Below are 24,232 nucleotides of genomic sequence, written 5' to 3'. Positions count from 1 at the left end.
TTTATTAGTGAAATATCAATTACATATTATATAATTTTTACATAACATAAATATAAATAATCATTATATTGAAAATTTTTAAATATTATACGAAATGAATTTTGTTCAATTATTGCTATAATTATTATTAAAAAATATATAAATAAATAAATAAAATGACTAATATTATTAAACAAATACATTTGTTTTTAAAAGCATTAATTATTTAAATAAGAGTTACCTTTGCTCTGTTATATGAATCTAATAATTCAAAAAATGGAAAAACAGTGATTCTCAATATAGATATAATTTTTAAATTCTTTTAATACATATTTAATACATATTTAAAATAAAAGAAAACGTACAATTTTTTTTATTATTAAAAATATTCTCAGTATTATCTATAAATAAATTTCATATCTATATTATTAAATTTTTAGATTTATTACAGATATTCACAAGACATTGCTATAGATATTCACATGTAATTTTTTTTGTCAAGATATGATTTTTTAATAGATCTTTAATACAAAAATCTATTTATTAAGAAAATTTAATAAAAAAAAATTTTCAATAAAGAATTTCAATAAAATAGTAATAAATTTTATTATTTATTATCTTATAAATAATTTCTAAATAATTGTAATATCAAAATTTCAAAATAATATAAAAATATTCTTTATAATTCTGATATCTATATGTTGCTTACCCTTATACTATTGTTTACGCTTGCTCATGTTTCCCACGTGTTCTCTTTAAATAGTTTATATGACTATTTTTTCGAAAGAACGCATTGAAATCCACTATCGACAATTAAAGAAGGTCAGAACTGCGACACGGATCAAGATTGATCCGTGTGGCAAAACATTTTTATTCGTTATATCGGTGGACGACGTTGCCACGCTCCTGGTAAGTATTTTCGTTAACGTTTTTTTTTTCATCATTATTGTATTAATACTTCACTATTTTTCATAAAAGCGTAAATTATTATTTGAAAGATTTTCAATATAATTAAAAACTATGATTTAAATTATTCATAAAGTAGAATCATAAGACTTGGACGATTGATAAGATGTTCCGGTAATTACACAACCAAACGAATAGTATTAAATGTTGAATATTGTCTAACTATGATAAGATTCTTAGATAATACTACAATTATATTATAATATATAAATTAATTTTTTGTTATTATAAAAGCTAAAAATAAATAGTGTTCTTGTGAACTTTTTTGATGATTATCATATTTATTGTTTCTTGAATAGTTTTATTAATACTTAAATTTTGTTTAAATTGAAAGAAATAAATATAATGAAAATTTAAACAATTTGATCTAATCTTGCTTATAGATAATATTAGCAAATAATACTTAATAATATGCTATAAAGATATGATACTTGACAAAAACAATTTATATTTAAACTGATATAATTGATAATATATTGAATATATTTCTTTCTTTAAATGAATTCAAATAATGTTATTCATTAATTGATATAATTTATTATGTAATATATTTAAAATTGATAGATTTTTTCTTGAATTAATAGAATAATAGTATGGAAAAAATAGGAACATTACAATGGGAAGACTATCTGGTCATAGCAGTTACATTATGTATAAGTGTGGGTATAGGTATTTACTACAGATTCAGTGGTGGTCGACAGAAAACTATAGAGGTATATTTATCATTCTTTTAAAATTTTGGAATAATATTTAATTACAACAAAACAAAATTATGTTTTCTGATAGGAATATTTCATTGCCAGCAGATCTATGAGCATTCTTCCTGTGGGTGTAGCATTAGTTGTTTCTTTCATGTCTGCAATTACCTTGTTAGGAGTTTCTGCAGAAAATTACACATATGGAACACAATTTGTAGTAATTAATTTATCATATCTTATAGGAACTCCTCTTGTTTGTTATGGATTTTTACCAGTATTTTTTAAACTCCAAGCAACAAGTGCTTATGAGGTTTGTATTATTATTGTATTTACATAATTTCAATAATAATAAAAAATTATACATATATGTATATAAGTTATTTTCTTCTTCTCTAGTATTTAGAAAAACGTTTCGGAATAAAAGCTAGAACATTAGCTAGTTTTGTATACTGGCTACAACTACTTTTGTATTCAGGTGTTGTACTTTATGCTCCTGCTTTAGCATTGGAGGCTACAACAGGAATTTCTAAAACTGGCAGTATTATTATCATTGGATTAGTCTGTGCTTTCTATTCAAGTATAGGAGGCATTAAAGCTGTCTTAATTACAGATGTGTTCCAAGGATTGCTTATGTTTATTTCTGTTTTTGTTATTATTATCACAGCTGCTAATGAAGCTGGAAGTTTAAGAAGAATCTGGGAAATAGCTGAAGAAGGGAATCGAATTCAATTTGATAGGTACATTACAATGAACATTACAATGAAAAATTTATATTTTTTTAAGAAATTTAAAAACAAACTATTTTCTTAGTATTTCTATAGACCCCACAGTTCGACATACTTGGTGGTCACTTATTTTTGGAGGCTTATGTACATTTCTATCACTATATGGAGTAAATCAAGTTCAAGTACAACGTATGCTAACAGTGAAGTAAGTATTGTAATGAATAAAATAAGAAATGTTATTAATTTATTTATAATATTATAATATTATAATATTTTTAGAGATATAAAAGCAGCACAAAAAGCACTTTGGTTGTCATGGCCAATATTATCTTTACTTTCAATAACTACGTGTTTCTCAGGATTAGCAATATATAGTAAATATTACAAGTGTGATCCATTACTTCAAAAAAGAATATCATCTACAGATATGTTAATGCCATTGTATGTTATGGATACCATGTCTGATAAACCTGGTTTACCTGGTCTTTTTATAGCAGGTGAGATTTCATAAAGTTTAAAACAAACTATATTTCTTATCTTAATATTAAATATTAACTTGTGTAATTATGTTAATATATGTTAACACATATAATAACACATGTCAAAAAATAATGACATTTTAATAAAATTCAAATAATCACATTTATATTTATATTTTTTTCTTTAGGTATTTTTAGTGCTGGTCTCAGCACTATTTCAGCAGCATTGAATTCTTTGGCAGCAGTAACATTAGAAGATTATATAAAACCAACATATAAAAAATGTTGTCATAAGGAATTTTCTATAACCATGTCCACAACTCTGGCAAAGTTACTTGCTTTTATTTATGGAATTATATCTATTGCTTTAGCATTTTTAGCACAATTATTGGGTGGTGTTTTACAAGTATTCATTTTTATACATTATTATATCAAAAGATTATAAATATGATAAAATATTTTTCATATTTTATTTAAATAAATTTTGTTTATATTAATATTATAGGCTGGTTTAACAATATTTGGAGTAGTGGGTGGTCCACTTCTTGGTCTTTTTACACTCGGAATGCTTACAGAAACAGCTACAGAAACAGGATCTGTAACGAGTACTATTATATCTCTAATATTTTTATTTTGGATTGCATTTGGACAACCCAGACCTACACCACCAGTATTACCAGTTACTGATATAGGTTGTTCAAATAAAACCATTTCTATCTTACAAACGCAATTGTAAGCAATGAATTTAATTTTGAAATTCTTATATTAAATTTCTGAAAAAATATAATAAAAATATTTTTGTTTTTTTATTTTATTTTAGGAAGTCGGATGATTCTTATTTTTATCTGTATCGGCTTTCTTATATGTGGTATTGTCCACTTGGATTTTTGATGACATTCATTATTGGATTATTCCTTAGTTTCTGCTTGAAGCAAATATTTAAAAAAGAAAAAATTGAGCTGGATCTCAATCTGTTTTTTCCTATAATAGCAAAACGAATACATCGCAGACAAATGCAAATTTCGGATACCAACTCAAATGATATATTAAAGGATACTACTACTGCGCCAAGAAAATATATTTTTGGTGTTAATTCTGATGACATAGATATCATGGAAGATGTCAATACCAGCAAAGTTTAATTTTTTTTCCATTTTTAATTAATCAGTTGTGGCTTGAAATTTGTAGATTTTAAACATTCCATACTTAATTTTATAAGTTATAAAAATATATATATATATATATATATAAAATTACAAAAGAAATCTATGAAGTAGATCTTCATAGAAAAAATAATGACATGTTCAAAAAATGAATATGAAAATTTAATTATCAATTTAATTTTAATTATATTTTTAAAAAAAGATATATTTCTTTTTATTGTATTGTTCAAAATAATCTTAATATTTAATCAGTTGAGCTAGGAAACAAATTATTTGAACATGTTAATTTCAGGCAATATTGTATTATAAAAAAAATACTTAACTTAGTGAATTTAATTAATCGAATGTCTTCCATCTATTGTTCCTAAACTGCCAATTTCTAATTTTTTTATTATTCAATGAAATAAGAAGAGTTTTAAAAAAGTTATTATAAGTATTATTTCACATATCAGCAATAATGAAACATAATGAAAGAGTTAAAATAAAATTAATAAAATATTTACAATACCAAAATAATACTAAAAAAATTTTATTTAAAAAAAATACTTAATTATAAATTAAAAAGTACTTAATTATAAATTATTATGTTATATAAATTACTTTATAAAATTATATTTTTCGAAAATTGATAAAAAATTATTTACTAATTAAAATTACTTACTAATTTTTCTTTTTTTTTTATTTTAAATTAAATAAAAATATTTCTTTCAAATATAAAATTATAAATTTGAATTGCAAATTGTTATTGCGCACAATTAAATAAAATTTAATAAAACATGATGTTCTGCTAAAAAAACTATTTTAATTATTTCTAAATATAAAAAATATTTTTATACAATTTAATACAATATTGAGCACAATATTCAATGTTTTATGATAACTCATTTCACGAGATAATTTATATTTATAACTTAAGTATGTAATATAAAATATTTTAATTAATTAATGTGATGTTTGCAATACTTATACTTTACTGTTTTTGGATAGTCTTCTTAGTTAATAGAATGTAAGAGAATATTTATTCAAGCTTTGTTGTGTAATTTGCAGGGGTTAATAAAATAGTGTGTGTGAAAGAAAACGATATTAAGAGTAGCAGCAATTATTTCCAGTCTTTCCTCTTGTTTATCCAATGAAGAATGAAGTAGTTACAATTAACAGTAAGACAATCAAGCAGCAAGAATGAAAATTTATTGTTAGAACTCGAAACTAAAATTTGCAATTTTTAATTTTTTTTTCAATTCTTAAACTATTTATTAACTATTTCTTTTCTAATGAAAATAAAGAAAATTAAAATTCCTGTAATTTCTTTAAATGTATATTTCTTCATTTTTTTTCATATAAATTATATAATTTATACTTGAAATATTTTAGAATTTTTATTGAAAAAGTTTTCTTAAAATTAATCTTATTTTTATTAGAAATTTAAAATTTTGAAAAGAAGATAGACTAAAAAATATTTGAAAAGAAGTTTTTATAGAAGAAAGAATAGCTTAAGGTGCTTCTTGAGAGACTTGGTAAGTCCCAGATCAAACTACTAGTGGGCAGTTGAAACCAGTTTCAATTTATCTGTGACTCGCGCTTCGATCGGCACCGGGCATCTTTTTAATTATTTTTCTAGAAACTGTGACCGCCATTTTCTACATCCAGTTCTTCTTTAACAGTCAATTAATTAATCAAAAAATCCAACTAATGTTCTCGAAAAATGAGAAGTCGAATATATTTATATAGAAGATTCAGCTTTTTAATAAAATTTATTAATCTCATCTTTAGTATTCTCTATAAATATGAATCTTTAATAAGATAAATTTAAAGTTTATTATATTATATATATATAATATATATATATATATCTATTAATTATTTATTATAATAATTAAGTTATTTTGTTATAAGATAATATATATGTATTTATTCTTTATCAGATTTTATTTATTTAATAGATTTATTATAAAATAAATTAAATATATTTTATAAATATATTATATAAATATATAATTATTTTATAAAATTTTCACAAATTTTAATAAAGATCATTTCATAAATAAAAAAGAATTTAATATATATTCATTTATTATATTCATCTTATATTATAAGTTTCGTTTATTTTCCTGAGATTCTCCTTTTCTTTCTCATGACACAGGACTTTCATGTTTACCTTTGAAATCAACGGTTTTGTAATTTTGATTTTGATATTATATGTGTGATATGTATAAAAAATTATATGTAAAATTGTATGTAAAATTATCGTATTTTAAGAATCAAAACATTTTTTTTGGATTAAACTAAATAATAAAAATATATAAATAATAAAAAAAATAGTAGTTCAAATATGTGTATATATTCATGTATTCTTAGTTCATGGAGTTGAATGAAAAATTTGAATTTTTCAGTTTTCATAAAATTAAATTATTGTTACAATTATTTGTATATAAAAAAATTGTTTCATCAAAAAGTAAATACTATTTCTTTAATATTTAAAAAATTATAATAATTAACATAAATTAGACTCAATTAAAAATTTTAATATTATATGTCATTTATGTTTTTAAAAAAAAAGAGATTAATTTTAGATGAAGCTTTTAATTTTTATATTTTGTATTATTTAATAACTTATTATGCATTAAAATGGTAAAAAATGTCAATATATTCTACATATTTCTTCAATATATAATATTTAATTTTTCAATATTTCAAAAAAAGGCTAATGATACATTCAATGCTAATATTTTTATTTATATTTATACAATTTCAATATATATATAATTTATACATTTCAATACTTATATTTTATATTTTATATTATATAGTTTATATATTATATAGTGATATTAATTTGAATTTTAGGAAATTGTTTTGTAAAATTTTTTTTAAAAAAGAAATATATCAGATAATATATATATGATATTTTGAATTTAGAATTACCGATAGGTGTTTAGTTCTATGTTCATTTATCAATGAACGACGTAACTTATTTAACCTAATGTGAGTCATACATTCTTAATAGAAATAGCATAATCAGAAAGAAAATTTCATTGAATCGCGTTGTATTATAAATAATTCCAATCATCCCTTGCCTTCAGATGTAAACATTATATCACAATTAATTCAATTATCTATACCTTAATCAAAAAATTCTAAAAGAATTTTAATTATATTCAAAACTTCATAATATAATAATATAATATAATATAACTTCATAATATTTCATAACTTCTTAAACATATATATATTTCATTTTCAGCTTCAGAAAATCTACACAAATTTATTCAAATAAATTATCACAAATCCAAATTTGTAATGTGATTAAAAATAATTTTTTTTTCAAAATAATAATGTTTTCTTAATATTTTGTTGGTTTTTTTTAAAATGCAATTATTAAAAAATAATAAATACCTAGAATCTTTCATGAATCTTATTCCACATTTAAGAAATTTTGTTTCATTTAAAATCAGAAGATTATTTTCTAGTTGATTGATAAAGATTATTGAAAATTTATTCATTTAATTGCTTTCCATTATCCTGACGTTTAACAATAATTAAGACACGAATCAGATATTGATAAATCTAATAACAGATTTACGATTAGATAAAATACTTTTTTTTTTCTTTTTTTTTTTACAATTAATAAGTTCGAGTAAAACGATAAAATAGACTCATTGAGAAAAATCCATGACTTCTTTGTTATTGAAATATATAAAGTTTATATAAAGGATATAAAGAATATAATATTATAAAGAATATAAATTAATAGAAGAATAAAAAGTATAGAAAATTTATTATGTATTATTATAAATTTTTTTTTCTAAATTCTTTTTAGTAATTTTAGACAATTTATATTTATAATTATTATTAATTATTAATTTTAATTCTTCTCAATATTTATTTTAGATGCTATTTTATTCATTAATTTTTTCAATCTTTTATAATTAATTTTTTATTTTTTAGGTTCTTTAATTTTTCTCAAATTTACCTTTTTTTCTTCATATTTTTATCATAAATATAAATGTAAATATAGATATATCAAGAAATATCAAAAATTTAGAAATTTGAGGAATAATATCTATTTACATACAAGATTTTAAATACCAACCGGTTGGATCCTACTTCAATTATAATAACTGTAAACACAGTTTTTATGATTATATATTCCCATTCGTCAATTTTACATGTTTCAACTTTCATCTTATAGAGTGAGCAATGATACATAATTTATCAAGTTTATCAGTTTTCATTATCACGGAATCCAATACGACTGCTATAGTTTATATCTTTTATTATGGTGTTTCATGAAATAAATTCTTGAGGTATACCTTACCTTATACAAGTTATGGAGAACAAAAAAATAGAAATCGTAAGTTAAAAAAAATTGAAAAAGATTTCTTAATTGATGAAAAATAATTTCATTAATGAAATAAAAATAAAAATAATAGAATTCTTCATTTAAATTTCAATTTTCTTTATTTCTTTTTGAATTTTTTTTGCAAATATTCTTTAATTTAATTTTTCTTTTTTTCAATATCTTTAAATTGATATGTTTTCTTTATTTTTTTCTTTATTCTTTATTCTTTCTTTATTTCTTTTTAAATTTTTATATTAAAATATTCTTCAGTTGTACTTCTGTCCTTTTTAATATCTTCGCATTTACATCTTTTATGATTTGAAATTGATAATGATGATGAAATATTTCTTCTCTTTGCATTTGTATAATTTTTTTTTTACAAAATATTATATATAGTTCCAAAAATTTAAAAAAAGATTTCAAAAATATTATGAAATTCAATACCATTAAATCGATATTTCTATTTCTTCTTGTGAAGTTTTTTCTTTTATTAAAATTAACAGTTTTTCTTTTTTTTTTATTTCACCTTACTTCTTCCCAGAAATCAGGATATTTTTTCTTCGCTTTTTCTTTCAATACTGCAACAACACATTGATTCTTCCTCAATTATTGATATAATTTAGAATCGATTGATTAAATTTAATTTCAACTATTTAATCAATAATATTCCTTAATTTTTCAAAATTAAAATTTTAAAAAATAAATAAATTCATGAATGAATTCATGAACTTCTTCTTCGCAGACCAGAATATTTTTTCATCCTAAATACATCTAATCCTTTGGATTAAAGCGTAATTATCATCATCGTTTCCATAAGTCTGCGGAATGCAAGAAACTCGTTACTCTGGAAGGGGCTGGTTCGTATAAATGGACACATGTGACAATTAAAACGACAGTCTGAAATCGTTCTCCGTTTAATTCGCCGGTTCTGTTCAAAACGAGGCGCGTAAAATCGTGAGATCTTAATTAATTAATCGATCTGTACTTCTTTAATATTATCTGAAGACATTCGCGGTCAAGCAGTTTGAATCAGTGATTGGTTAAAAAAAAATTCATATATGCGTTACATTAGGAAGACGAGCAGCAAGATCATTCAGCTGCAATTTCGTACATTTTTACCAATTATTGAACATTATTAATATCTTAAGACGCTATTCTTTTTCATCAATATTTTCTTCTTTTCTTTTTCTTCTTGTTCCTTGATACAGAGAAGATTTATCAAGATTGGGAGTAATTTAACATCTTTAAAGAGGTAAAATACATTAATTTTAGATACTTTTTTTAATATTTTGCTTTTAAATACTTGATCTTTTTAATAAGAAATAATAGATTTTGAAATAATAGATTTCTTTAAAAAGTTTAAAAATTTAAGATAAAATCTTTTAAAAAATTTATGTAGAACAAGTTGTTGGTCTTGAAATTTTGAAGAGTTTTGAAGTTTGTGATATACTTGTGCATATACTTTCAAAAAGTTCAATTTTTCTTAGAATTAAAATCTAAAATTGTTAAAATTTAATAATTTAATATTTTGGAATAATTATTGATCTTGAAGTTTGGGGAGAAATCTTCTAAAGTAAAATGTGTTTTCAATAAAAAAATTGAATTTTTTTAAAGGACATGTTTTATATTTTTTAAATATAATTTTCGCAATCTAATATTTAACATATAATATTTAACATTTTAAACATTTTAAACTTTTCATTTGAAAATTTTTGAAGAATCTCTACAAGACAAAGATGAAAAAAATAAATAAATTACTTTATACTATTTTATTCATTTATTTGCCTTTTCTTCTGTAAAAGATGGTAACTTTATAATGGTAATATTTTTTCTTGTCAGATTCCAAATAGATCGTAATCTGTGCTCTCATTGAAAGTTTGATGATAATTGCTATCTCTATCACATAATTTTAAATCAAAATTATCTAATGACATCGTTAGCTGAATTTGTGAATCTATATATCAACCAATATCATTTTTCAATTCTGAAAGAATATCTTTTTTTAATACTTAAGTGATTTTTTTCTTTTTTTTAATGTATCAAATATTATTTCTTTTTGAAAAGAATTAATTCAAATCGAAAGATAAATAAGTTATTTGTATAAATCATTTAAAAATTTTAATTTTACAATAAAAATATATTAAAAACAATATGAAATAAATATTAATATTTTAAGTAAAATCAATATTTCTTTTGAAAAGGAAAAAGTTAGTATATGAATCATTTAAATTTGAAGAAATTAAATTCTTTTGGTTTTAACTAAATTCTTAATGAGAACTTAATTATAATTTAATGACGATTGAATATTATAGTAAAAAATTTTATATGTATAAAATGTTACAGTTAAAATCTATTAACAAATTCTTTCAGTATTTTCAAGATAATTATATATTTCTCTCCATTAAAAAGAAATTTCAAAATTTTTTTTACAAATGTATTTCTTCTTTCATAAAGGAATTTCAAAAATCTCTAAATTTTCATATTTAATCGAAAATGATTTTAATAATTTCACATGATTCATCCTAATTTCTAATTCATTTATTTTTTTCTCTAAATTTCATTTTTTAACTAAACCATTTGATTAAAAATCATATCTTCCTAAATTTAATATCATTTTTCCTTTCATTATATCCGAAGAAAAAATATGAAAAATTTATCTTGTAATATTATTTATGCATATTAATTGAAATACAGTTGAATAAATTTATATGCATCATATGGATCAGATTACAGTATTGTAAGAGATCTCCCTTATTTTGTTACTCTTTTCCTATACTGTTTGTATAAACTGGACCTGTTCGCCTTTGAATTAACTGGTTCTAGCCAGAGACAACCAGATTTCTTAATGATGATCGAACGCCCGTGTTAATAGCCACAACGATGGTGCAAATCCTACTAAACAATTACATCCATTGGTGGAGCATATACGTTCAATAATCACATCATTCCAACCAAAGCAAGCATACAGTGCATTACACTTTGCTTACGTAAGAGAAAGAATCAGTTGACTAAACGATATTACACCCATTCGGTTTGTGTATATTCATCTGATCGATATGCACAATTATTATGATTTTCAGGTTAGGATTCAATGGAAGAAAGATGAAACGTAAAAAACGAAAAAAAATAAAAATATAAAGGCACGATTGTATTGAAATATTTCGGGATCTTTAAAAAAAGGAAAAGATAGGAAGAGATTTTATGAATTTCTTCAAAAATTATTTTCTTTTTTGAGAGATTGATCTGAAAAAAGATATGTAATTAAACAACGGGAGAAAATATGATATATAGATCTCATATTCAAATAATATTTCAAAAATTTTAAAAAATAAAAAATATATTAACAGAGATTTATAAAAAATTATATAATTTATAAAAATTATATTTAAAAAATTAAAAATTAATTTCAACTTTTTAAACTAAATTTCATTGATTTGATTTGAAAGACGAAATATGAGAAAAATGATACTAAAACAGATACGCATAACAGATTAATCTAGATTGCGCGGAAGTGTCGATCAATCGTGTCTTTCATATGATCCTAGATTTATAGGAAATATTATATCGAATATCCATAAATGCAACTCAAGGATATTGAATGCCAAGTACAATTGACATTTTTTATCGATTATTTTACTTACGAGTTTTTTTTTATCTTCATAATTGATATTAAAACATACATTAATATAAAAAAAGATTATATATAAAATATAAGATAATCTTCTTAAAAAAAAAAAGTGAAAATTTTTATCCTTCTGTTCAAGCTCTTGAAAGATGAAGTCACGTTTCCTGGTACTATACTTCTTCTTGGCCATTTCTTCAGCAGAACAACGACCATCTGAAGATGTAAATGAAATATACACTGAAAAATATTCACTTCTTTATTACTTTTCATGGGTTGATTACACGGTGTTGGCTGCCATGTTAATAATTTCATGCCTGATCGGTACTTTCTATGGTTTCATTGCTAAGAAGCAGGAAACCAGCCAGGACTTCTTGCTTGGAGGCTCGAGCATGGGAACATTTCCAATGGCAATGTCTCTCGCTGCTAGTTTCATTACAGCTATTGAACTCCTAGGAAATCCTACAGAAATGTATAAACATGTATGTTCCTCTTTTTTTATTTGTTTAAATATTTTAAAATAGCATATTGCTTTAGAGAATAGTAGAATTTAAAAGAAGAAATAGTGATCACTTCAGTTTTTAATTTTTCTTCTCATTTCTATTTTCTCTTTTCTTCAATATTATTTCTTCTTTATTTTACCACAATATTTCTAATCAATATATGTAATCAATATATTTAAAAATTTTTTTCTTTTTTTTTCTTAAATTACTCTAAATATTTTATTTGAGTAATTTAATCATAAAACTTTGATTTTAAGAAAATTGCTATTATATTTGAAAATATTTTTTAATTTCACAGGGCACTCAATTTTGGATGACTTGTTTGGCTTTTATTTTCGTTGTACCTATTACCTCCTATCTGTACCTGCCTGTCTTCATGAAACTAAGATTAACCTCGAGTTATGAATATTTGAATCTTCGTTTCAATCGATATTGCAGGCTACTTGCCGGTGGTCTCTATATGTTACAGATGATCTTGTATACATCTGTAGCCGTATATGCGCCAGCGTTAGCTTTAAGCCATGGTGAGCAACATGATTCAATTAACCCTCATATTCCCTTGATTTATTCTTCTCTTTTTACAGTCACAGGTTTAAACACTTACATAGCCGTCACTCTAGTCTATGTAGTCTGTATCTTCTACGCGTCGCAGGTATCTATTTCTCTTTTTAATTTTATTTGAAGAAATATGTTTGATATTTATTAATTTCTTTTAACTTTAATATTTTTATTTTTTTTAAAGCTATCATGTTTTCGTTTCAAAGTTTTCTTCTAATTTTGCCTTTTTTCATCTTAAGGTATTTCTTCTTTTCATTTTTCTATCTTCTTCCTTTCTTTTTCTTTAAACAATTCTATCAAAATTTCAATTCTATTTAATTAATTTTCATATTTTTTTCTTTTTTCCTATATCAGGGTGGAATGAAAGCCGTTATAATGACGGACACTTTCCAAGCAGTAGTTCTTCTCGGTTCCCTTTTTCTCATAGCTGGATACGGTCTTTCCTGGGCAGGAGGACCTTCTTCAATATGGCAAATTAATGAAAAATCTGGAAGAATAGAGTTCTTCAATATGAATCCTGATCCAACCGTTCGTCACAGTTTTTGGAGCGTGGTGATAGGTGGAACCATATACTGGACAACGATGTTTTGCAGTAATCAAGCTTCCGTCCAAAAGTATCTTAGCGTTAGAAGCATTAGTCAAGTCAGAATGTATGTGTCTTCAAAAAAATTACTAAAAATAACAAAAAAAAATGTGTTAAATATGTTTTATTTTTAGATTATTTTAACTTTTCATTTTATTGCAGAGCTTTATGGGTATCTGCTTTTGGTATGATTATAATATATACCATAAATTTCTTGACCGGTATGATACTTTACGACACTTACAAAGACTGTGATCCTCTCTTGGCTGGTAACATAACTGGTCAAGATCAATTATTGCCACTGTATGTAATGAATTTCATGGGTAATCTCAAGGGAGTACCTGGTTTCTTCGTTGCTGGAATCTTTGCCGCTTCTTTGGGGTATGTTTTATATATAACTCAATTTCAATTTCTTCTTTGAAATTTGATTAGAAAATGTTTTTTTTTTCTTATTTAAAGAATTTTTAATATGAAAAAATTCTTAAATGGATATTTTAATGTGTCTATAAAGTGAAAAAAAAATTTTGTGATATTTTTCAGAACCGTAGCAAGTGCTTTGAACTCATTGGCAGCTATAACTTGCGAAGATATTCTACAAGGATTATTTAAGATTGATATGTCTGCAAGGAAAGGTGCAATTTATGCTAGATGGATCAGTATTTTCTTTGGAGCGCTTAGTTTTGCTTTGGTTTTCGTTGTGGAACAACTTGGCAGTGTCCTTCAAGTATAAATTTTTTCAATAAATCTTTTTCTTTTTTCAAAATTTTCAATATAATTTTTTAATTAAATTCATATTTAACTTTGTTTAATGCGGATATAATTTTGTGAGTTTAATATAATTTAACTTTAATATCTAATGAACAATATAGAGAGTCAAAATAAATCTTAAATTAGGTTGCATTATCATTCAATGGTATGGTTGGAGGCATCACACTAGGATTATTCTCTTTGGGGATGTTCATCCCATGGGCAAATGCCAAAGGTGCAATTACTGGTGCCATTATCAGTTTGATAATCATTCTGTGGATTGGTCTAGGTGCTCAAATCGCTGTTTTAAATGGACAAATTTATTTGGATAGCAAACCTGTATCAATTGATAAATGCTCTAATAATAATAATAATAGTTTAATTACAATTTTCAATCATCAATCAAGTAACAATGAAGTTTATTTCATATATAAAGTAATTATCAATTTTTTTCTTTATTTTTAATTTATACTCTTTATTTTTATTAAAAGAATAAAGATTTTTACAGATAGTTAATTATTAATCAATAGTTAATTATTAATTATTAATTTTTTTTTATTTCAGATTAGTTATTTATGGTATAGTGCAATAGGCTGCATCCTAACAATGTTGATAGGTGTGATTATAAGCTTTTTCACAGGTGTTCAAAATCCAGCTGATCTTGATCAAGATCTTTTGAGTCCACCTATTGCTTCCTTGTTTCATATGCAGACAAAACCGTGTGCTAATAAAGTACATGGTATCACAAACTTTGGTTTGGAATTAGATGATGAAAAATCTCAAGTGGAAAATGCCAAAAGTCCAAAGACATAAAGAAAAGTATTTATTATATATGTAAAAATAGATTTTGCAATTAGAAGTTGCATTCTAAGTGATTATTTGAATGCATTCTGAGTGATTATTTGAACAATTATTTTAGAAAATTATATGAATATTTTAGAAGATTATAAGGATATTCCAAAGAATTGTTTAAAAGAAGTAGTTCCTAATATTGTAACAGTCCATTCATTATTTTTATTTCTTTAAGGTTGTTTTATAGTAAGCTAGAAATATTGACTGCACTAGAAAACTCTATGTGTTAGTTTTTAATGGAGCTTGCTAAATAGTGAATTTATGAATACAGAAATGATCTTGGATTCAGTTTCTGAGAGCTAAGTAGTTAATACACAAGGTTCAATATGTAATTTAATCATGTTAGAAATTTAAGTTTTTTCAAGTACAATTATAAATCACTTCATTCTGATAAAATATGATGAAAAAAAATTGACTATTAAGAAATATTTCTATCTTGACAACTGAAAAATAGATAAAAACAGATTATAAATTTAAAGTTTTGAAATTCAAATGTTACAGAATGGAGCATTACAGATAATTAAATTAAAATAATCTCTTTGATAGAGATTCCTTATTTCCTTAAGACTTAAATATTAAATATCTTTTAGAATATTAATCATGAAAAAAAAATATTATTTATAGAATAAAACAATACAACAGAAAAAAGCCAGTGCATATTCCATTCAGGAATTAAATACAGTTAAAAATGAAAATAGTTTACTAATTTAGAGAGAGACTATTTATGGATATTCAGAGAAGACTTCTTGTCAGAAGATGACTTGTAAAGGTGTAAAATAGTTTATTAATAGCGCTAGTTATTATATCTACTCTATATATAATATATTTTGCGAATTTCAACCATTCCTGAACGAGAAAATTCTCGTGGGCGGTTTTAAAATAAAATTATAAAATTTTTTTCTATATTTTAATTATATTTAATTATATTTAAATATATTTATATTTATGTAAAAAAAATGTTTATATAATCTTCATAAATTAAATTTAAATACGACAACTTTTATTTTAAATTTATTTTATCAATTGAAGTATTTTCTCTTTGTTTTGATATTGAAAAGATATTTATTTTTATAAAATACAATTTTTTCATTGATATTTTATCTTTTTTTTTAAAATTCCATAAATATAATTTAGTATAGTTTTTCTATTCCAAGAAAAAATTTTCATATCAATTTTATAATAATTTATATATTTTTCTTTAGCTTTTTAAAATAACTTCCGCCCCGAGATGTTTCTTCCGTGACAAAACGTTGACAATTCGTTTAAAAATCTCCTTTTTAACATCTTGTCAACTCCGGAATGTTTTTCCCCTTTTTTCTCTTATCTTCTTTTTTCTTTTTCTTTTTTTTTTTTTTTTTATTATCGTAGAGATGAAAAATCATTCTTTCACTTGACTGCGGATCTGTACTTCGTTTTTTCGTGCGAGATTATTTAAGTAATTAAGAAAAAGAATATATATGAATATGTTTTAAATAAGTTTCTTCGTTTCTAGATAAAATATTTGTACATAAGAAAAAAAAAATATACGAATTAAATAGATTTATTAAATTCATTTTTATTTTTTCTTTCATATATTGTTTTTCTAAATAAATAAATTTTTTTATACCATTATTAAATGGAATTCATTTCTTCTTTCATTTATATCTTTATTATATCTACTTTAAATAAATCATTTACTTTACATAAATAAAATAACAAAATAAAAAAATAGATAAAAGATAAATGGAACAAAAAATAAAACAAAAATAGAAAAATAATTAAATCTTTAAAGAAGAAATTAGATATTTGTTATAATTAGACAAAATATCAATTTTCCAAAAAACAACATTTCAGAAATAAAAAGAATAAAACAAGTATTCCTTAATAAAATTTATTATTTATTATTTTCATCCAGAAATAATGAAAATATTAATTTTAAAAGAAAAACTCAAAAATTAATGCAATTGATCAAAAGCAAGATGAACAATTATTATTATTATCATATTTTAATTATGAAACAAGAGACTATCTCTATTTAATTAGAGAGACAATGATAGAGATAGAGATAAAAGTGGAACAAAGAAGAGCAAAGGAGGAAGAGAGAGAATTATAGAGAGAAAGGATACGACAGTGAAAGTGGATCAATACGCCGTTAACGTTTCGCCGTACAACGTGCAACTAGACTTCTCCTCAAAACTTACTTTTTTTGTCAAAGAATAAATTAATAGAAAATCAAATATATCTACAGTGTTTTTAACTTACATTTTTTTTAACTTAAGAATTATTTACCATTTTGACATTAGTTTCTGTTCCATTTCTTGTTTAATGTTTTTCCCAAAGTGCATGCAAGATTTGAGTTTATTTGTAAAATTGTTGTTATCAGTTGAAACAATCTGTCAGTGCATATTGAAATGTTCATACTAGTATTGTTGTGAGTAGTGTTTAATGCAGACCTGTAAGTGACAGATTTATTACTATGATGGCAATGGGTTAAAAATGCTTCTTCTGAGACAGAACATGTAACTGACAATGATTTAAGAATAAAACATAAACATATAAGGTTGGAAAAATTGAAGATGCATAGTGATTTATAGTGATTTTGCATTATAAATTTAAACAGTCATGTATTTTTCCTATTTTGTGAGTAACTTGGGATAGTTTTCTTATCTACTTTTCTTTCTCTGCTTTTTCAGAATTTTTTTAGTGATTATTAAAATTGGTTTCAAAAGATAAATAATTTTTAAAATTTCTAAGATTCTTAAACCTAAGAAAAAAAAAGAAGAAAGATAAAAATTTAAATCTTAAAAAACTTAATTTCTTAGAAATAAATATTAAATTAAAATTTTTTTTTCAAGATCCATTTCCTTTCATAAATATTCTTAAAATTTAAGATTCTAAACTTATGAAAGGAAAAGAAAAAAAGAAAAAGACTTATCTATTATTTTAGTTCTTTAGAAGCAAACTTTATATATTTTTTTTATATTTTTTATATTTTATAAAAAAGAAATAAACTTTAAATTATTCCTTTTAACGAATATCAATCTCATTTTATAAATACTCAACTATCTAATTTCATTTTTCTTAATTAATCTCTTCACAGATACACAAAGTCAATTGTAAGCTAGATTTGCGATGCTTCCGATTTATCCGGTGGACAATTGTTGTGCCTTTCGTTATCTATTTGTCTCTACTCTTTTTCAAGTACAATAGAAACGTGCCCTTAAAGAGCTTAACGTCCACCACGTCTATACAAGATGATAAAGAATCTATGACTGAGAATCTTTTCATAGAATTGGAGGCAATGACAATCGACAAAAGAGATTTGGAACATTACAAGGAAATAGATCAGAATATAAAGAATGTAAAAGAGAATCAAGAAAATTCGAGAATATTACTCGAAGACATATTTCAAAGAGCTGATACCGATCATGATCAATTATTGGATATTCAGGAATTGGCTAGATGGATTCATACAAAGATCACGGACCATATAAGCCGAGCTATGAAAGAGAATATCGGCTTATTCACTGCGATAGATAATAATCCTCGAAATGGTAATTAATCTCTTGATAATAATTCTTGGACAGTTTTTAAAAAAATTAAATAAATATCGTATTTTTAACTTAATAATGGATGTGATTATCTGAAAGAAAGAAAAAATTTAAAAAAAGATTAAACGTGAAATAATATTTTTAAAATAAAAAAATATACAGATAAAAATTTTTTTAGAAGAAATTTAAAAAAGCAAAAATAAAGAGGGAAAAATACATATTGCAAATAATATGAAAAATAGAGAAATAAATGAATAATAAAAAATGTGAAAGAGATTTTTAAAATCTTATTATATTTTAATATTTCAGGCGAAGTCTCGTGGGAAGAGTATCACGCGTACTTTCTCAGATCCCACGGATTTCCTGAAAGCTATGTGAGTTCGCACGATAAGAAGCATAGCGACATGTCACGAACTTTGAAAGAGAATATAATGAGAGACAGAGCCAGATGGTCAGAAGCAGCCAGAAATGATCCGGAAAGATTGGCACTTGACGAGTTTTTGGCTTTTACTCATCCTGAAAGCAGTCATAGAGCATTATTACAAATGGTTGAAGATCTATTTGAAAAATTCGGTGTGGAAACTTATTTCTTTATAAAATTATTTCTACATAAATATCAATATTATATTTTTTTATTTTTTTTCTTCATAAAGTATTAATTTCATCGATAGCATTAATTTTTCTAATTTCTTCTTCATGATATTAATATAACTTATTTTGCAATATTAATAATAATAAATTTGTAATAATTTTTATATTTATTTTTATTTTAGATCGCGATGGAGATGAACAATTGACAGAAGATGAGTTTTCGGATTTACCTGCAGAAGGGATGGGTTTAGAATTGAAAGAAGACAAACACGAGGTGATAGGAGGAAGTGAGGACAGACGAAAGGAGTTCAGACACCTCATCGATAAGAATAAAAATGGAAAAGCCGATAGGACAGAGCTTCTGGTATGTATAACCATCTCAAACAATTAGAACTAAAAAAAAAGAAATAAAAATTAAAAATAAAATAATTAATTAAAATATATTGTTAAATAATTATATATTTATTTATATTATTTCAGATGTATATAGATCCAAGAAATCCAAGGCACGCTATACAAGAGGCCCAACATTTAATCAGCGTGTCAGATATTAATCTAGATGAAAAATTGAATTTATCCGAGATTTTGAGCAAAATGGATCTATTTCTAGGTAGCAAAATGGTGGACACAGAAAGAAGTTTTCATGATGAGTTTTAAATAATCAAAATTAAAAGGAAATTAAATTTGAATAATCTTCAAGACAAAAAAATGAGGGTGCTTGTTTAATATTTTAGGAGAAATTTCGATTTTTCACAAAAATTGGGCGCCATTTTTGGTGGAATAATCTAATTTCTTTTAATTAAATTAACTGAATTTTTTTTATAAGAGATTTTTCTGCAAGAAATAAATGTGCTCAATTTTGGTTTCACAAAATTTTCTTTTTTAGAGAAAACTTTCATTTATTAACAATAAAGATGAGAATCTTTATTAAAGATCACTATAGGATTTTGAAATAAGAAAAAAGTTTGGAAAATATTTTACACATATTTTTTTATCTAAAATATTTTCTTTAATTTCTCTGTGTAAATAATATATTAAAAATTTAAATTTATTTGTGTAGTAGACTATTTTTTGCTAATTATTTAAATTCAATATCTACCAATGATCAAATAGTATAGTTTCTGCTTAAATTTTTAAAATAGTAATTAAGATTGAAGATTAAAAATTTATATTTTCACAAAAGTATTTTTCTGTTATTTTTTCTATTATTAGTCTAGCATAGAATTCTATTTTTCTGCTGAAAGAATTCTCTTGAGGAGATAAATCACCAATATTTATAATAATTTATAATAATAATTTTACACATTGAATTTTGTACGTTTATTCGAAAGCACAGTGAACAGTTTCACGGGTTTTTAAAACATGTCTGTGATAATCTTTATAACACAAAATTTTCTGTAGATTAATAAAATTATTAATCTACAGAATTATTTTATTGATGAAAAAAGTTTTTTATATTATAATCAAAATATTAAATTATTTTACAACTATTTTTGTAAAATTATTTTCAATTCTTTTATTATTTTCTTAAATTATGAAAAGTTAATGAAAATGATAATAAAATATAAATTATAAAAATCGGAAAAAATAAGGAAATAAATCAAATCCGTCCTTTTATTGAATCTCTGCGATTATTTATTTAATAAAACTTTCTTCTTTTTTCATTTTTCTTTTAAAGTTTTAAATGAAACTGCTAATTTTCTTTTACTATTATATATACATATGTATGTATATGTGTAAATAGAATTAATTTATGTATTTAAAAATTATTTATATAAATGTATTTAAGTATATATATATTTATAAAGAACATAATGTATTTCACGTTGATCTAAACTTGTTAAAAAAAAAAAAATAAAATAAAAAAAAAATTATAAATGTTCCTTTTTAAAAAAACAAACTTGTACTTTGTAGAGCGTGTTTTTTGTACAATTTACTATGGTAATAAAGATTGTTTTCAAGTATAAAAATATTAATTCTAAATATTTCTTATTTCACAATTTAATTTAAATTTCAAAAAAACAAAAATTATAAAAATTATATATCAAAAAAAAATATATATTATAAAATATCTTAAATAATTGGTGCATTAAAAACTATAGATGTCACGATAATTTATTTACATCTTAGAAAACGCACAAAGTTGTACAAGCATAATGATGCATAATTACTTATTATTAATTACCCTGCGGTTTCTGATAAAGCTTAAAAACATTATTCTTTTTTGCAGTAGTCAGTCTATATTTATAAAGAAAACGTTGCACAAATATTTGATAAAAATTATTTCTTCAAAAAAATAATCATTTAATTTTCCATTCGTCTAAAATAACAATGTAACAATACTGGAGGCAATACTTTTTTCAAATTTTTAGATTCTTCAATTTTTATTATTGTTTATGGAATAAATACTGGAGGAAATATATCTTTCAAACTTCAGTTTTTTCAATTTTTATTTAGATTAGACTGCCTCTAGTATGATAAATTACAGAGATTTTTTTTCCAATACATTCGATTCTAAAGAATAGGAATGTTTTTGAACTTTTATGTATACAATTTTATATTATTATTTCCCTGATTATTCTTTGTACGTATATAGATTGAAATTGATTTTTTTTTAAATATGATGCATCGTTTGGTACGTTTGATAAAATATTTGATAAAAGTATATAGTATATAATATATCGTCCATTGTATCGAATATATAATATAGAAGATGCAAATTTTATGTGTATTATATAGACAACAAATATATTAAAAAGTATAAATAGTGTATGTGTATATATATATATATATTAAGTTAAAATTATAAATCTCTGGTATTTTTTATTTTAAATAAAGATATAAAAAAATAAATTAAATCTCAGTTGAACTTTGTTTTTATAAATTGTTTTTAATACATAGTATACAAATTATTATTACTTAAAAAATTAACTGTATGAATTTTATGGATTTTCAGTAGTTTTTTAAAATATATATTTAATTTCTATGTTACATATTTCACTTTAAATAATTCTTATTAAGAAAAAAATGAACAAAATATATATTCACAAAATTCATTAACTTTCAATAATTATGGTCAACGATTCTTTTATTTCATTAATTTTATCTTATATTAATTTATCTCTTCAATATTTCAATAGAAATTCTACATTTCCATTGATTGTTTCATTATTTCAGAAGATCCACACAAATACAAATACAAATACAAATACTAATAAATTATCAATTAACATCTCAATTATCATGTTAATATATTTTACAATAATTTTATTATTAAAAAATTCCATAACCATCAATCAGAAATTATGAGAGCATTAAAATTTATAAATTATAAATTTATGAGAATATTTAAAATTTCAACTAATTCAAATTCTACAATGGACAATTCTACAATTATTATTATCATCCATTATTGTAATTAAATCACCAATTGAAATTCAATTTTTGAATTTTTAAACAATTTCAAGCTCAAATATCTTCATTATCTAAAAAAAATTCATAGCCCATCTTCATGATTTGAGAGGAATTTGAAAACTTCTATCCAAGATTGAGGAGTCCAAAAAGGCTCCAGTCAAACAGCTGTTCTGAAACCAGAAATGATGATGGTTTCCAAGGAAGATAAATTTCTGATAAAAGTATTCTTTTCACTTTAGAACATAGATTGGAAAATAAAATTTTTTTGGAAATTTATCTCTGAGAGATGAACAGACAAATATTTAAATAGACAATACATTTTGAAGAAAAATTTAAAATAAATCAAAAGCCTTATAAAGCATATATTGATGACATTTAATTAAAAAATTATTTTAAAAAATTACAGATATCTTTAATTTTTTTTTAATATTTGCTAAATAAAACAATATGTTTATTATTAATGCATTTTTGATGGAAATTTATTCATAATAAGAAAAATTTATTATAATAAATATAAAAATGAAATTCAAAAAAAAATTGATTTATAAAAATTGAGAATTTAAAATTCAAAAGAAATTTTGAATTTTATCATGCAAATAACTAACAATATATATGAAGCATTAACAATTATGTAAATTCTATGCATGCAATAAACGATGCATTATAAAAATAGTGTTAAAAAGCTATAAAGCTTTAAATAAAGAAATTAAAATTATTGAAAATCATACAAGAGAAGGGTTTTATGCAAAGAAAAATTTTAAGACATTTCGTGATATCAATGAATAAAATATAGAAAAATTCTTAAAAAACAAAACAAAATATAGTTAAAATTCATATTTTAGAAATTTCATAATCAAAAAGAATTTAAAAAATTTTAAATTAGATCTAGAAACAGTTGCAAGAAATTCAAAAACTAAAAATACAAAATAAATCAATTTTAATTAAGAAAAGATTGAGAAAAATTTACTAAACTCAAAAAACTCAATAAAGAGATAAGAAAGAAAAGATAAAAGACTAAGAAGAGCTAGAGAGAACCAAGGAGAGCAACAAGACTCATGGAGAGCCAACAAGACTCATGGAGATTCCTAAAGATTCTAAATCTATTATATCTTCACAAAAAATAAGAAAATTGAACTTAAAATCTAAAAAATTGAATTGAAAAAAGAACTTAACTTCAACCAATGAAATAATCCAAAGCAAAAGTCATTGAAATACACTTAGTGAGAATTTCATTTAGTCATTGGAATAGGAGTTGAGATTGCTAAGAAGAAATGCAATAGCACATGCTTCTGTGCGTTTTTACCTACTAGTATGATGTTGCGAGAAGGATCGACCGTCGATGCTGGTAATGATCTAAATGCGGGCGATTGTTCCATGATCATTACTCACTCGGCAGGTCGGTCCGGCGGTGGAGTATTTCCACCTCGACAGCATAATCTTATCCACCCGCTGGATCTCATCTCTTCTTCTTCCATCTCGATCA

The 24,232-nt window shown here is 23.1% G+C and overlaps 4 protein-coding genes across 27 annotated transcripts in view; 2 read left to right on the top strand and 2 right to left on the bottom strand.

Annotated features, from left to right (window-relative positions):
- LOC108003154 (putative sodium-dependent multivitamin transporter) overlaps positions 1-5,091 on the top strand; it is a 5,464-nt gene extending 373 nt beyond the window's left edge. The window contains exons 2-10 of one of the 3 annotated variants that reach the window (XM_017065292.3): positions 743-888; positions 1,530-1,658; positions 1,732-1,953; positions 2,040-2,380; positions 2,454-2,573; positions 2,648-2,865; positions 3,036-3,253; positions 3,353-3,579; positions 3,668-5,091. In XM_017065292.3, coding sequence (XP_016920781.1) covers positions 748-888; positions 1,530-1,658; positions 1,732-1,953; positions 2,040-2,380; positions 2,454-2,573; positions 2,648-2,865; positions 3,036-3,253; positions 3,353-3,579; positions 3,668-3,989 — 1,938 coding nt within the window. In that variant the 5' untranslated portion in view covers positions 743-747 and the 3' untranslated portion in view covers positions 3,990-5,091. Of the gene's footprint in view, positions 1-742; positions 889-1,256; positions 1,659-1,731; positions 1,954-2,039; positions 2,381-2,453; positions 2,574-2,647; positions 2,866-3,035; positions 3,254-3,352; positions 3,580-3,667 lie in introns of those variants that run through there. The other 2 variants (XM_017065318.3, XM_017065311.3) reach the window with 2 other exon arrangements.
- LOC108003195 (tRNA-dihydrouridine(47) synthase [NAD(P)(+)]-like) overlaps positions 1-24,193 on the bottom strand; it is a 27,162-nt gene extending 2,969 nt beyond the window's left edge. For 2 of the 5 annotated variants that reach the window (XM_062077989.1, XM_062077991.1), the window contains exon 1: positions 24,057-24,193. The gene's annotated coding sequence lies outside the window, so the exon portion shown is untranslated. Of the gene's footprint in view, positions 1-688; positions 830-24,052 lie in introns of those variants that run through there. The other 3 variants (XM_017065327.3, XM_062077990.1, XM_062077992.1) reach the window with 2 other exon arrangements.
- Positions 9,236-16,753, top strand: LOC108003203 (sodium-coupled monocarboxylate transporter 1). Of its 2 annotated transcripts, XM_062078000.1 has the most exons (11): positions 9,236-9,601; positions 11,173-11,336; positions 11,430-11,458; positions 12,114-12,453; positions 12,773-12,998; positions 13,059-13,126; positions 13,387-13,682; positions 13,778-13,996; positions 14,156-14,339; positions 14,510-14,797; positions 14,927-16,753. In XM_062078000.1, exons 4-11 carry the CDS (start codon positions 12,124-12,126, stop codon positions 15,173-15,175), a joined length of 1,860 nt encoding a protein of 619 aa, XP_061933984.1. In that variant the 5' UTR covers positions 9,236-9,601; positions 11,173-11,336; positions 11,430-11,458; positions 12,114-12,123; the 3' UTR covers positions 15,176-16,753. The 2 variants fall into 2 exon arrangements, with proteins under 2 accessions (XP_061933984.1, XP_016920827.1); XM_017065338.3 differs by lacking the exons at positions 11,173-11,336; positions 11,430-11,458.
- Positions 19,017-24,232, bottom strand: part of LOC108003222 (PDF receptor) — a 41,580-nt gene continuing 36,364 nt past the window's right edge. For 11 of the 17 annotated variants that reach the window (XM_017065384.3, XM_062078007.1, XM_062078009.1 and 8 more), the window contains 2 exons: positions 24,139-24,232; positions 22,206-22,914 (listed from right to left, as the gene is read on the bottom strand). In XM_017065384.3, the coding sequence (XP_016920873.1) occupies positions 22,845-22,914; positions 24,139-24,232 (164 nt within the window). In that variant the 3' untranslated portion in view covers positions 22,206-22,844. Of the gene's footprint in view, positions 19,261-22,205; positions 22,920-24,138 lie in introns of those variants that run through there. The other 6 variants (XM_062078015.1, XM_062078016.1, XM_062078017.1 and 3 more) reach the window with 2 other exon arrangements.

Source organism: Apis cerana, linkage group LG8 (assembly GCF_029169275.1).
Source record: "Apis cerana isolate GH-2021 linkage group LG8, AcerK_1.0, whole genome shotgun sequence".
NCBI lineage: Eukaryota > Metazoa > Arthropoda > Insecta > Hymenoptera > Apidae > Apis > Apis cerana.
Note: the sequence above shows the minus strand (reverse complement) of the source record. Positions and strands in the feature narration are given on the sequence as shown.